We start from the raw sequence: 14,421 nt of genomic DNA, 5'->3' as shown, positions 1-14,421 counted from the left end.
TGCTGGCCAGTGTAGTATCTTCAAGGCTGGGCCCAACCGTGCCCATTCATTCTCGCCGGCTTTTCCGCACAGGCTTCCAAGTCAGCTGCCAGTGTCCCTTTCTGGGGCAGGGAGCACACCCACCTTGGGGGCGGTGGCCTCTCTACAACAGCTGTATGCCTCCGCGGTGGCGGAAAGAGCATCACTGTGAGGGTAGAAGCTGGAGAGGTGCATGACGGAGGTGGCTTCTGGATGTTTCCTTTCCAATGAGGAGGACAGAGAGAGGGGAACTCCCTGGGGTTTTGCAAGGCTTTTGCCGAGTTGCCACTGAGCACAATGGATGAATGTTCCAGAGAGGTAGTCTGGGGTAGGACTAGGGGTTGATTTGAGCTATTTTAGAAGATGCTGGAATGTCAAGCAGGCACTGGAGACAGGGAATGCGCTCCGGGAGCTCTGTGAGCTGGTGGAGAAATCTGGAAGTGCGCCTCCCCTCGTGGAGACAGGCCCATTTTGTTCTACAATAAAGAGCTGCTCCTGAGCCATCTGCAAGCCTAGGAGGGAGGTCTGGAAGAAAGCAACCCCGCTGACACCTTGACCTTGGACTTCTGGCCCCCAGAATTAGGAGCAGATGCGAAGGAGCAGGACACTGGCAGAGAGCAGCCCCAGAGAGTCTTGCAGTCCAGCGAGGGGGTGCGGCACAGCTCACCCCTGCCCACATCTCTGTGGCAGGGGCTCCCGAGCTGCCCCAGAGCTCTTCATGAGCTCCGAAGCTGCGGCTGCCAGTGAACTGGGAGCTGCACGAGGACGAAGCACCAGGCAGCTGGCGCCCCTGGGGTCACCTCCCGTCGCTGCAGACGCCAGCCGCGAGGGCAGGTGCCATATGCTCCTCCACCCACTCGGCACCTTTGTCCTCTGCAGGTGCCCTCAGCCCCTTGGTTTTCATCTCGCTTGGTCCCAAACATTTCCCAGCCCGGGCCCAGATTGTGGGAGCCACAGGGGGCTGGTGAATCCTGAGGGATCTCTGTGACCCCAGAGTCTGGACATTCTGGTGGGCCACCTTCCGGAGAGAGGGACAAAGAAGAAGCAGAGTGCCAGTTTTCTTCCACTCAGATCCTTTTGCTCCCCTGCCCCTGCCCCACCGAGGCTGCGGAGAGGTGACCAAACCAGGCTTGCAGGAACTGCTTCTCCTCTCTGTTGCTGCACCCACCAGGTCGGGGCTTGCACAGACAGTGGGGCTCAACCCTTTCCGGACTCTTCTCCCCTTCCCCTCCCCCACCTGCTGCTGCCAAGAGACACAACTGAGCCTCCACTGCAAGGCTTCCACAGAGTGGGACTCAGGCCTTTCCTCTAGGGCGCCTGCACCAGACTGAGGGGTGCTTGGACTGTGAGCTCCCCGCCTGCCGGCCCTCCCTGGTGCCGGTTGCCTGGTTACTCCATCAGCGCAGGGCATGCCCTGAGGCAGAGGGACATCAAACCTGCATGGGTACCCTGTACGCAACTCGGGACCAGGCACTTCTCCCTGGCACGGTCACGGATGGATCTTTGGGGACCCACGGACAGGCCAGATCCCATACCCCCAGGTCTCAATTGCATTGCTTCGGGGCAAGGAGAGATTCGTGACTGGGTGAGGCCACTGCAGCCCCTCCCTGGCAGCTTTTCCTAGAAACTGGGAGCGGACCTTTGACCCCTGCTGAAGCAGATCCCTTGCCAGCTTTGGGGGAGCCTGAGGGCAGGCTCCCCGACCCAGCCCGGCCCAGCCTACCCTCCTGGAGAGCCTTGCTCCCCTGTGGCAGAGAACAAGGACTCACGTGAAGTTCCAGGGCCCGACCCACCACCCGGGGCAATCAGGTGTTTCTCCTGAGGGACTAGAGCTGGTCAGGACCCCAAAACAACACTGCGGGTTGTTCCTTCTGGCAAGCGCCGCCTACTGACAGAGAGGTCAATTTACACACCCTTTTACTGCGACTGCTGACTCCTCATAGGCGGTGTGGTAGATCCTCAGCCGCAAGCAGCACCCACTCGCTCAAGAGATTAAACTGGGCATGCCATTATCTAATCAAAAGAAAATCCAAAAATAAGAAGCAAAACATTCTCCAGATGAGAAGGAATCAGGAAAGATCTCCAGACACGTGAAAAATAACAGTGATCTAGTCCTTGCCATTGGAGGAAAAAAAAAAAAATTCACAGTGAAAGGACACCCCCAAAAGAAAACAATGACTCTGTACCAATGGAAACCAACCAAAACAAGAATATTGAAATGTCTGATAAAGAATTTTGAATATGGGCCAGGCACGATAGCTCATGCCTGTGATCCCAGCACTCTGGGTGGCCAAGGTGGGAGGATCACTTGAGGCCAGGAGTTCGAGACCAGCCTCAGCAAGAGCAAGATCTCGTCTCTACAAAAAATAGAAAGAAATTAGCTGGGTGTGGTGGTGCATGCCTGTAGTCCCAGATACTCGGGAGGCTGAGGCAGGAGGATCGCTTAAGCCCAGGAGTTTGAGGTTGCTGTGAGCTGTGATGATGCCACTGCACTCTACCAGAGTGACAGAGTGAGATTCTGTCTCAAAAAAAAGAAAAGAAAAGAAAAGAAATCGAATTATTAAAAAAAAATCAAGCAGAACTTCTGGGAATGAAAAATTCATTCAAAGAAATGCAAAACCCAATGGAAAGCCTTAAGAATAGGCTACATCAGGCAGAGGAAATAATCTCAGGGGCCTAACATAAGAATCACAGGCATCCCTGAGGGCAAAGAAGAAAATACACAAGGGCTGGAAAGCCTATTTAGGGGATACTTGAGGAAAATTTCCCAGGTCTTGCTAGAAATCTGCACATGCAGGTACTAGAAGTACAACAGACTCCTGGGAGATTCATCAGCAAGAGATGATCACCATGACATACAGTCATTAGACTGGCCAAAGTTAACATGAAAGAGGAACTCCTATGAACCATAAATCGAAAACATCAGGTAACCTACAAAGGAAAACCCATCAGAGTTAACGGCAACTTCTCAACTGAGACCTCACAAGCCAGAAGGGACTGGGCTGCATTCTCATTCTTCTCAAGCAGAATAATGGCCAGCCTAGAATTTTGTATCCTGCAAAACTAAGTTTCATAAATGAGGGGGAAATGGAGACTTTCTCAGACAAGCAAACGCTGAGGGAATTTATCAAGACCAGACCTGCAGTGCAGGAAGTACTCAAACCTGCATTATACACTGATCAGCACAATAGACACTCACCAGTGCAAAATCATCCAAATGCTAAAGTTCAGAGCCCAGTTGCCACAATGGCTCAAGAGGTAAAACAAAGCAATAAAGTTCTATGCAACAGAACAAACAGAAATCCACCCCACTTATCAATTCTTTCAATAAATGTGAATGGCTTGAACTCCCCACTGAAGAGACATAGGCTGGCTGAATGGATTAAAACAAAACAAAACAAAACAAAACAAGCCAAGTATCTGCTATCTCCAGGAAACATATCTAACCCACAAGGAGTCATTCAGATTCAAGGTGAAGGGATGGAAAACAATATTCCATGCAAACAGAAACCAAAAGAAAGCTGGTGTAGACAGTCTCATGTCAGATAACAGACCTTAAATCATGAGAGTAAAGAAAGACAAAGACAGTCATTATATAATGGTGAAGGGAACAATTCAACAAGAAGACATAAGAATCCAAAATATCTATTCACTCAACACAGGTGCACTGAGATTCATAAAACAAGCTCTACTTGATCTAAACAAAATGATGAACAGCAGCACAGTAATAGCCGGGGCTTTGATACCCCACTGACAGAACAGGACAGATTCTCCAAATAGAAAATAAACAAAAAGCAATGTACTTAAACAGGACCCTAGAACAGATGGCCCTAACAGACATTTACAGAGCATATTGCCCCAAAACTACTGAATATATACTTTTCTCATCAGCTCACAGAACATTCTCTAAGACTGATCACATCCTAGGCCACAAAATATGTCTCAACAAATTTAAAAAATAGAAATTATACCATGCATCTTCTCAGACCACAATGGAATAAAATTAGAAAACAACTCCAACAGAAACACTCATCTCTACACAAAGTCATGGAAATTAAACAACCTACTGCTGAATGGTTATGGGGTCAAGGAGGAAATTAAGATGGAATCAAAAGATTCTTTTAACTAAATAACAAAGGGGACACAAGTTACCAAAATCTGTGGGATTCTGCAAAAGCAGTCCTAAGAGGAAAATTCATAGCCTTAAATGACTATGTCCAAAATACAAAAGAGATCACAAATCTAACAATCTAATGAATTGTCTCAAATTGGAAAAGGAAGAGCAAACTAATCCAAACCCAGCAGAAAAAAAGAAATAACTAAGGTCAGCGCAAAACTAAATGAAATTGATTCCAAAAGAATACAGAAGATTAATAAAACAAAAAATTGGTTCTTTGAAAAAAACAAAATCGACAGGCCTCTCACTAGGTTAACCAGAGACAGAAAAGAAAGAACTCTAATAAGCTCAATCAGAAATGAAAAAGGAGATATTACAACTGATACCATGGAAATACAAAATATTATCTGTGAATACTATAAAAATCTCTATGCACATAAACTTGAAAACGTTGAGGAAATGGACAAATTTCTGGAAACACAAAACCTCCCTAAGTTCAATCAGGAAGAAATAGAACAGAAAAATACCAACTAACCAAATTGAAGCAGCAATAAAAAAAGTCTTTCAATGAAAAAAAATTCCGGACCAGATGGTTTCACAGACAAATTCTACCAGACCTACAAAGAAGAACTGGTACCTATACTGCAGAAATTATTTCATAACATTGAGAAGGAAGGAACCCTTCCCAACTCATTCTACAAAGCCAGTATCACCTTGATACCAAAGCCAGGAAAGGATACAACAACAAAAAAGAAAACTACAGAGCAATATCCCTTATGAATATAGATGCAAAAATTCTCCTAGCAAACCGAATTCAACTGCACATCAAAACAATAATCCACCATGACCAGGTGGGGTTCATCCCAGAGATGCGAGGAAGGTTCAACATACGCAAATCTATAATGTGATTCACCATATAAATAGAAGCAAAAACAAAGACCACATGATCCTCTCAATAGATGCAGTGCAGAAAAAGCATTTGACAAAATTCAGCCCCCTTTTATGGTAACAACTCTTAACAAAATAGGCATAGATGGAACATACCTCAAAATTATAAAAGCCAGGCCAGGCGTGGTGGCTCACGCCTGTAATCCTAGCACTCTGGGATGCCGAGGTGGGTGGATTGTTTGAGCTCAGGAGTTCGAGACCAGCCTGAGCAAGAGCAAGACCCCGTCTCTACTAAAAATAGAAAGAAGTTATATGGACAGCTAAAAAATATATATATAGAAAACATTAGCCGGGCATGGTGGCACATGCCTGTAGTCCCAGCTACTTGGGAAGCTGAGGCAGGAGGATCGCTCAAGCCCAGAAGTTTGAGGTTGCTGTGAGCTAGGCTGACACCACGGCACTTTAGCCTGGGCAACAGAGTGAGACTCTGTCTCAAAAAAACAAACAAAACAAAACAAAAAACAAAATTATAAAAGCCATATATGACAAACCAACAGCCAACATCATACTCAACAGGGGAAAATTGAGAGCATTCCTGCTTAGAACTGGAACCAAACAAGGTTGCCCACTGTCACCACTTCTATTCAACATAGTGCTGGAAGTCCTAGCCAGAGCAATCATGCAAGAGAAGGAAATCGAGGGTATCCAAATGGGGAAAGAAGAGGTCAAACTATCACTCTTTGCTGACAATATGATCTTCTATCTAGAAAACCCCAAGGTTCTGCTAAGAGACTCCTGGAATTGATAAATAAATTAAGCAATGTCTCAGGTTACAAAATCAATGTACACAATTCAGTAGCATTCTTATATGCCAACAACAGTCAAGCTGACAATCAAATCAAAGACTCAATATATTTCACAATAGCAACAAAGAAAATAAAATACCTAGGAATATATTTAACCAAGGAGGTGAAGGACCTCTATAGGAAGAACTACGAAACACTGAGGAAGGAAATAGCAGAGGATGTAAATAAAAATGGAAAAACATATCATGCTCATGGCTTGGCAGAATCAACATTGTTAAAATGTCTATACTACCCAAAGCAATTTACAGATTCAATGCAATCCCCATTAAAACACCAACATGATTTTTCACAGATCTAGAAAAAATAATTCTATGCTTCATATGGAACCAGAAAATAGCCCAAATAGTCAAGGCAACCTTAAGCAAAAAGAACAAATTGGGAAGCATCATTTTACCAGACTTCAAGCTATACTACAAAGCTACAGTAACCAAAACAGCGTGGTACTGGCACAAGAACAGAGATATAGACCAATGGATCAGAATAGAGAACCCAGATATAAAACCATCCTCATATTGCCATCTGATCTTTAACAAAGCAGACAGAAACATACACCGGGGGAAAGAATCCCTATTCAATAAATGGTGCTGGGAAAATTGGATAGCCACATGTATTAATAGAAAAAACAGGATCTGCACCTCTCGCCACTCCCAAAAATTAGTTCATGATGGATAAAGACTTAAACCTAAGGCATGAAAATATAAGAATTCTAGAAGAAAATGTTGGAAAAACTCTTATCAACATTGGCCTAGGCAAAGAATTTATGAAGAAGACCCCCTAAAAAATCACGTCAATAACAGAAATAAATAAATGGGACCTGATCAAATTAAAAACCTTTTGCACAGCCAAGGAAACAATCAATAGAGCAAATAGACAATACAGAATGGGGGAAAATATGTGCATGCTATACATCCTATGAAGGGCTGATAACCAGAATCTATAAAGAACTCAAGCATATCAGCAAGAAAAAGTCAAACAGCCCCATTAGAAAGTGGGCAAAAGACATGAACAGAAACTTTTCAAAAGAAGATAGACTAATGGCCAGCAAATATCAAAAAATGCTCAATGTCTCTAATCATTAGGGAAATGCAAATCAAAATCACAATGAGATATCACCTAACTCCAGCAAGAATGGCTTTTATATAAAAATCCCAAAACAACAGATGCTGGTGTGGATGCGGAGAGATAGGAACACTTATACACTGTTGGTGGGACTGCAAACTAGTACAACCTCTATTGAAAGTAGTATGGAGATACCTAAAAGAACTAAAAGTAGACCTACCATTTGATGGCACAATCCCACTACTGGGTATTTACCCAAAGGAAAAAAGGACATTGTATTAAAAAGACACCTGTATTCAAATGTTTATAGCAGCACAATTCACAATTGCAAAGATGTGGAAACAACCCAAGTGCTCATCAATACATGAGTGGATTAATAAAATGTGGTATATGTGTACCATGGAGTTCTACTCAGCCATAAAAAAATGGTGAACTAATATCTCTTGTATTAACCTGGATGGAACTAGAGACCATTCTTCTAAGTGAAGTATCACAAAAATGGAAAAACAACCACACATACTCACCATTAAATTGGAACTAATTGAACAACATTTATGTGCACATATGGAAATAACATTCATCAGAAATCAAGCAGGTGAAGGGGATGAGTAAATTCACACCTAATAGGTACAATGCACATTATCTGGGTGATGGGCACACTTGTAACTTTGACTCAAACTGTACAAATGCAATTTATGTAACCAAAATGTTTGTATCCCCGTAATACTCTGAAATTTTTAAAAAATAGGGTGCAGAGAGCAGACTGGTGGCTGCCAGGGGCTGAGGGACACCTCCTTCAAGTGAGGAGTGATTGTTGATGGGTACAAGGTGTCTTTGGGGGGTGATGAGGATGTTCTGGAACTGGACAGTGGTGACGGCTGCCTAACCCTGGGAATGTACAAAAAATCATTGAATTCCATACCGACTCAGTGAATTGTATGGTATGTGAATTATACCTCCATAAAACTATTTTTTAGAAAAAGGAAGTGACCTGCAGGGTTAGCACCAAGAAGGCCACAGGGGATGTGGACAAAAATGGTCTTGGAACTGGTGGGAGGAAATCCCAGGAGCAGATGGGTTTGAAGAGGATCAAGAAGCATCTAGGAGAATCCTGCAGTTGCTGTAAAGGAGGGAGAGAGGCTGACGAGGCTGGTGGAGGAGAAAGGCGGAGAGGGAACGTTTTTGTCCTTGGCCAAAATGTCCTTCAGAAGACAAAGGTGAACATCCTTGGCCTTGGAGAGAGAGGGGCTGTCCTCTGCCATGGCTGGCCAATGCACAGCTGGATGTCCTCACCTGGCCATCCCTGATCTCTTGGGGACATAGAGGCCAGAGCATGGGTACAGAGGATGATGATGGGGACAGTTAATGGCCAAGAACCCTTGTGGGGGTTGACGGAGTGCAGTAGTGTGATCATAGCTCACTGTAGCCTCAAACTCCTGGGCTCGAACTCCTTGAACTCCAAGCGATCCTCCTGCCTCAGCCTCCCGAGTAGCTGGGACTACAGGTGTGATCCACTGCGCCCAGCCACGGGCCACAGTTCTTTAGACACTGCAGGTGTAGCAGAGGCAGAAGTGGGATTTACGATGTGCTGGGGTATCATGTTGCAGGTCAGCAGAGCCAGAAAGAGGTGACGGTCCCTTGATGGAGGGCCAGTCCTGGCAGCCCCTGAGAGGGAATTGGGGGCTTTGGATCAAGGTGCCATGTCACAACAAGGACATGGGGGCCACCCCAGGAGGCTTGGTTAGGTCAATTTCTAGAAATGTTCCTTTGCTTAAAAAGAATGCGTGGGCCATGCGCAGTGGCTCACACCTATAATCCCAGCACTTTGGGAGGCTGAGGCGGGAGGATCACTTGAGCCTAGGAGTTCAAGACCAGCCTGAGCAAGAGTGAGACCCATCTCTACAAAAAAATAAGAAAAAATAGCTAGGTGTGGTGGTGTGTACCTGTAGACCTAGCTACTCCATAGGCTGAAGTGGGAAGATCACTTGAGCCCAGGAGTTCGAGGCTGCAGTGAGCTGTGATGGCGTCGCTCACCGTACTCCAGCCTGGGTGACAGAACGAGACCCGGTCTCAAAACAAAATGAAACAAAAAACAAAAAAAACCCCACCCAAACATCTGTTCACCCTGGTTCTGAGCTGCTTGAGCATGGAGCATGCAGAGTCAGCAGTCACTTCCTGTAGTCACTCAGTGGAGTAAGGCTACATCATTCAGAACATTCCATGAATGACAACCAAACTTCTCTTCCTGTCCTTTTGCTTGAACCTTTCTGTGCGCTGAAGTTTTGGTCTTTTAACCAGTATAGAGGTGGATTTTTTTTTTCAAAAGCAATCTCATAACTGTCATGATTATTCCATGTATGTTTATTCTGATGCCTAATATTTGGGATTCTTGCTACACTCTTATTTTGCATTACTTATCTTGCTTTTTCTAACCACCTTTTCCTCCTTTCTTGCCCTTTAAGTTGTTGTACCTGTTTTTTGTTCCATTCTCCCCTCTATACCCTAAAACTTTTTACATATATCCTTGATTCTCACCCTCTTGAAGAATACAAAGCCCATAATCGTGTTCTGATAATGTTTGATATTTCTGATTTTTTTTTTTTGAGAAAGAGTCTCACTCTGTTGCCCAGGCTAGAGTGCCATGGCATTAGCCTCGCTCACAGCAACCTCAAACTCCTGGGCTCAAGCAATCCTCCTGCCTCAGCCTCCCAAGTAGCTGGGACTACAGGCGTGCACCACCATGCCCGGCTAATTTTTTCTGTATATATTTTTAGTTGTCCATATAATTTCTTTCTATTTTTAGTAGAGACAGGGTCTCGCTCTTGGTCAGGCTGGTCTCAAACTCCTGAGCTCAAACAATCCACCCGCCTTGGCCTCCCAGAGTGCTAGGATTACAGGCGTGAGCCACTGCACCCGGCCTTGATTTTTTTTTAATCTCCCAAATTAGGCATTGAAGAATTTTTACCCAGATACATCTCCATGCTTTTGCTTACCTAACTTTTTGGATAGTTCTCCTATTTTCTTAAATATATCCATAGAGAAGATCAGCTAGTGGAAAACTTTTTTAGTTTTTGATAGTGTGGGCGTTGCTTCTTTTGAGTAATTGTTTTTAAAATTGTGTGTAAAATTCCAGGTTGACTGTTACTTTCTTTCAGCACTTGAGATGGTATTTTATTCCATTATCTTCCAGCTATCCTGGTTGCTATTAGTTTACATTGTTTTGTAGGTCATCTACATTTTTTTCCCTCTGTGGCTGTTTTGTATTTTCACTATGATGTATTTGGGGCATGAATGCCTTTTTATTTAACCTGTTGGTTATTTTTGTCTTGTTACTTCTAAAAATTTCTCAGCATTACATCTTTTTGTATTGTTCCTCCCTGCCTGTCTCCTGTTAGAATTCAGTCAAACTAGATAATTCTTATAATGCTAGCTTTCATATTTTCCATGTATTTATGCTGCATTCTGGGTAATTTTTCACAGCTTTCAATTTGCTGATTCTCTCTTCAGCTATATCTAATTGGTTTAGCTTTAACAGCTGTAGTAGGTTGAATGGTGCCCCCCCCACCCCCAAAAGTTACATCCATGTCCTAATCTATAGAACTTTATTTGGAAAAAGAGTCTGGGCAGATGTAGTTAAATGAAGAATTTCAGGATGAGATCATCATTTTGGGAGGGCCCTAAATCCCATGACAAGTGTCCTTATTAGTATAAGAGAGAGAACAGAGAAAAGAACAAAAGAGAAGAGGAGAAGGCCATGTGAAGATGGAAGACAGAGATTGGAGTGATATGGCCACAAAAGCAAGGAACACTTGGAGCCATCAGAAGCTACAAGAGGCAAGGAGGGATCTTCCTTCAGTCTTTAGAGAGAGTGTAGCCCTGTGACCTTAATTTAGAACTTCTGCCCTCCAGAAATATGAGAAAGTTTCTGTGGTTTTAAGCCACTGAGTTTGTGGTACTTTATTACAGCAACCTTAGGAAAGTAATATAACATCCAATGCCATTTTGATGGTCTCTCATGCCTTTTTTTTAAAAATAAGCTTTTTATTTTAGAATAATTTTAAGTTTGTGGAAATGTTGCAAAGATGGTACAGAGAGCTCCTGGGTACCCTTCATCCAGCTTCCCCTAACATTGCATCTGACATTTCTACCACAGCACATTTGTCACAAGAAACCAACATTGGTGCATTGCTATTAACAAAACCCTAGATGCTATTTGGATTTCACCAGCTTTTCCACAGATGTCCTTCTCTTGGTCCAGGAGCCCATGTCACATATAGTTGTCACATCTCCTTAGTCTCCTCTGACCTGGGATTGTTCCTCAGTCTTTCCTTGCTTTCCACAATCTTGACAGTTCTGAGCCTCTTTTGAAAGATGTCTCGTAGTCTGAACCCCTTGATCCTACCCTGTTTTATACCTACCTGTGCTAACCCTAGCTGTACTTGGAGAATCAAATTCTGCTGGTGGTGCCCATGGGGTCGGTCATGGCAAGGTGATCCCTGGTATGCTCTGTCACTTCTGTGCGCAGTCCATGCTTTGTCGTCCTAGTGGAAGCGCTCTCATGTGGGGCTGGGGGTGCCAGCCCTCCCCCTGTGTTCTGGTTGGACATCCTCAGGGGAGAGAGAGCCAGACACTGGTGGGGCCGGGAGGTCTGGCTTGCCCTTGCCTTGGGCTCTGCATTTACAAGGATGTCTCTACCACAAGTTCACTGTTCCACAGCAAAAGGATTTTTTAGATGTTTAGATTTGGCCAAACAGGTGACCCCATTCTCTGTGGCCACTGCTGCCTCTGGAAGACTCCTTGGTGAGACCTTGCTGATCCCTATGCACAATTCCGGACTCACACTCAAGGCACAGCTACAATCCAACACTCTCAGAGTAGGCTCCCAACAGCCCCCATCTGCCAGCGCACATGGCCCTGCCCTGATCCCATCTCAGGCAACAGCAGCTTGAGCCAAAAGTCCTGAATTATCTTTGATTCTTTTTTTTTTTCTTTTAGGCTAGATAAGTGAAGCAGTGGGAGTGGAGAAGGAACAAAGTATCTGATTCTTTTATTTTTGTTTTACCTACACACAAAGCAAGTCTGGTTGGTTCTCCCTTCCTCAGCTGGGGTCTGACCACACTCCTCCTCCTGCTACAGCCGGGGTTTGTTAAATCTCTGCATCTCCTCCTGTTCCCACCCACTGCATTGAGCTCTGAGCCACTGCTTCCCTGAAACCACCGTGCCAGGTCACCAATGGCCCCACTGGCCAAATCAGAGGGCCTGGCCAGTCACCACCTTCTGGGACCTTCGACAGCCTGCTCAGATACTCCTCATGTTACCTCTGGGGTGCCGCACACCCCAGACCCTGCTTGTCACCCAAACCTGCCCCCATTAACCGCTGGGTTGGGCGCCGCCCCCCTCCCCTGGTCCCAGGCTTTGGACACCATCTGGCTCTCAACACAGGGCTGGCAGGGCCCGAAGGCGCCACCTGCAGGAGGCTCACTGAGGCCCCTTTATTTCTCCAGCCCCAGGACTCCCTCCAGAGCCAGACTGGCTCTGAGCGCCCAGCCCCACCTCCTGCTGGCTGGCCACCGGGCTCCCTGTCGGACCCCGAGGCCAGCACATCTCAGCATGGACACAGCATGGGCTCTCTCTGCAGCCCTTGGCACTCCCTCCTCCCACCTGCACTGCCACCCACTCCGGTGGGGACGTGGGTCAGAGGTCATTGTCTGGCCTGGCCAATGGCTACTCCTCAGGACCCACGGATACCTGGCTTGCCCACTCTGGCCACGCCGGCCACTGGGCCTGGCCTTCGCTGCCTCTGCCCCCAAGACCCAGCCTCTGGCCCCTCACTGCTCTGCCCCCTGCCCAGGCCCCTCCCTCCCCTTCCTCGCTGTTCGGTCCTTCACAGCAGTCCACTCTGTGGCTACGTCCCCCACCCCTTTATCGAAGTCTCTGTTTCCGAGTAGGGTCCAGGGCAGCATCCGCGTCGGCCTCATCCGCTGCTGTGTCTTGGGGGCCTGGCCACAGAGTGCACTCGGACGGATGTTGCTAAGGGAACGGGCGTGGGGCAGAGGCCCCTCCACACTCACTCAGCTTTGCTGGGCTTGGGGTCCTGGGCCTCCGCCGCGTCGTACTCGCGCAGGTCTTTCAGCTCGCGCACCTGGCCCGTCAGCACCTTGGCGGCGAACGCCACGATGTACTGTGGGAGGGGAAGGACCGGCTGAGAGGGAAGCCCCTTCCGCGCCGTACGGCCCTCCTGACAGCTGGGGGGCGCTCCTGCCACAAGCCCTTTGTACGTGGTGTTCCCTCCCCGGGCCTGCCTGGGAAGGACCTGTGCCTGCACTGCTACCTGGGGACACGCACAGGGATGGGGTGCGCACAGGGCTGCAACCGAGCAGGGGCCAGCCAACTCACCAGGAACCAGTAGAGGTTCATGAGGGTGAGCAGCAGCAGCAGCGCGTTGAAGAAGAAGTAGAAGGGGATGTCAGGCACGGAGCGCAGGCTGCAGTGGACCGTGGCATACAGGACCTTGAGAGGGAACCAGTAGAGGCGGAACCAGAACCTGTGGAGGCAGGGCCATGTCGGGAGGCCGTGGGGGGAGGGGGATGGCGGCCCCACCTAGTCCCTGTCCTGTCCCATCCTGGACCCGCTTACTTGTATTAATGACTGCACATCCCCGCCCATCTCTGCCCCCTTGCCCCCATCCTGGCTTACGCAGACCCATCTGGCTCCCCTCCTGCGCTCTCCTGCCCGGCCCAACCCCGCCTCTTCCCCACTCAGACCCTCCCCTGCCTGGCCCCACCCACCCCACCACCTTTCCTGCCTGGCCCCTCCCCTTCAGGGCCGCACCCACCTCACCAGGCCCCACCCCTTCCCAGTCTAGTGCTTCTCCTCCAGGGCCCCTTCCGCACCACTGGGCCACTCCCCTTCCCTGCCAGGCCCCACCTCTTTCCCTGACTGGGCCCACCTACCTTACCAAGGCCCCACCCCCTTCTAAGCCTAGCCTCTCCCCTTCAGGGCCCCACCCAATTCACCAGGCGCCACCCCTTCCCAGCCTGGTCCCTGCCCATACCACGAGGCCACGCCCCTTCCCTGCCTGGCCCCACCCCCTTTCCTGCCCGGCCCGGCCCTTCCCCGCCACGCACCAGCTGAAGCAGAAGCCCAGGCAGCCCAGGTCGGCCGCCAGGGCATGCAGCCTGTGGTAGGAGCCGCCTCGGGATTTGAAGTAGACGTTGAGCTTGGTGAACTCGAGCAGCACGTCACTGATATCGTGCAGGAAGACCACAAGGATGCCCACGTTGTGGTACCTGGGGGGGCAGGATGGGGAGAGGAGAGGGCTACTCACACGCGGGACCCCCACTCTGCACTAACGCCCCCAGCACTGGCCCCCTGGGCCACACCTCCAGACTCCTCATGGGCCTGTCCCTGGCTCACCTGCCCTGCCCACCTCCCTCCCCAGGACTCCTCCCCTCACTATGCCACTGCAGCCTC

At 47.9% G+C, this 14,421-nt stretch overlaps 1 protein-coding gene across 4 annotated transcripts in view; it reads right to left on the bottom strand.

Moving 5' to 3' along the window:
• The window catches only part of CERS1 (ceramide synthase 1), a 28,714-nt gene that overhangs the window by 1,713 nt on the left and 12,580 nt on the right, over window positions 1–14,421 (bottom strand). For 2 of the 4 annotated variants that reach the window (XM_045552200.1, XM_045552224.1), the window contains 3 exons: window positions 14,076–14,237; window positions 13,345–13,492; window positions 13,020–13,129 (listed from right to left, as the gene is read on the bottom strand). In XM_045552200.1, coding sequence (XP_045408156.1) covers window positions 13,020–13,129; window positions 13,345–13,492; window positions 14,076–14,237 — 420 coding nt within the window. Of the gene's footprint in view, window positions 1–10,881; window positions 13,130–13,344; window positions 13,493–14,075; window positions 14,238–14,421 lie in introns of those variants that run through there. The other 2 variants (XM_045552207.1, XM_045552214.1) reach the window with 2 other exon arrangements.

This window comes from Lemur catta, chromosome 1, assembly GCF_020740605.2.
Source record: "Lemur catta isolate mLemCat1 chromosome 1, mLemCat1.pri, whole genome shotgun sequence".
Classification (NCBI taxonomy): Eukaryota; Metazoa; Chordata; class Mammalia; order Primates; family Lemuridae; genus Lemur; species Lemur catta.
The sequence above is the reverse complement of the archived record's forward strand: the minus strand, read 5'-3'. Positions and strand labels throughout refer to the sequence as shown.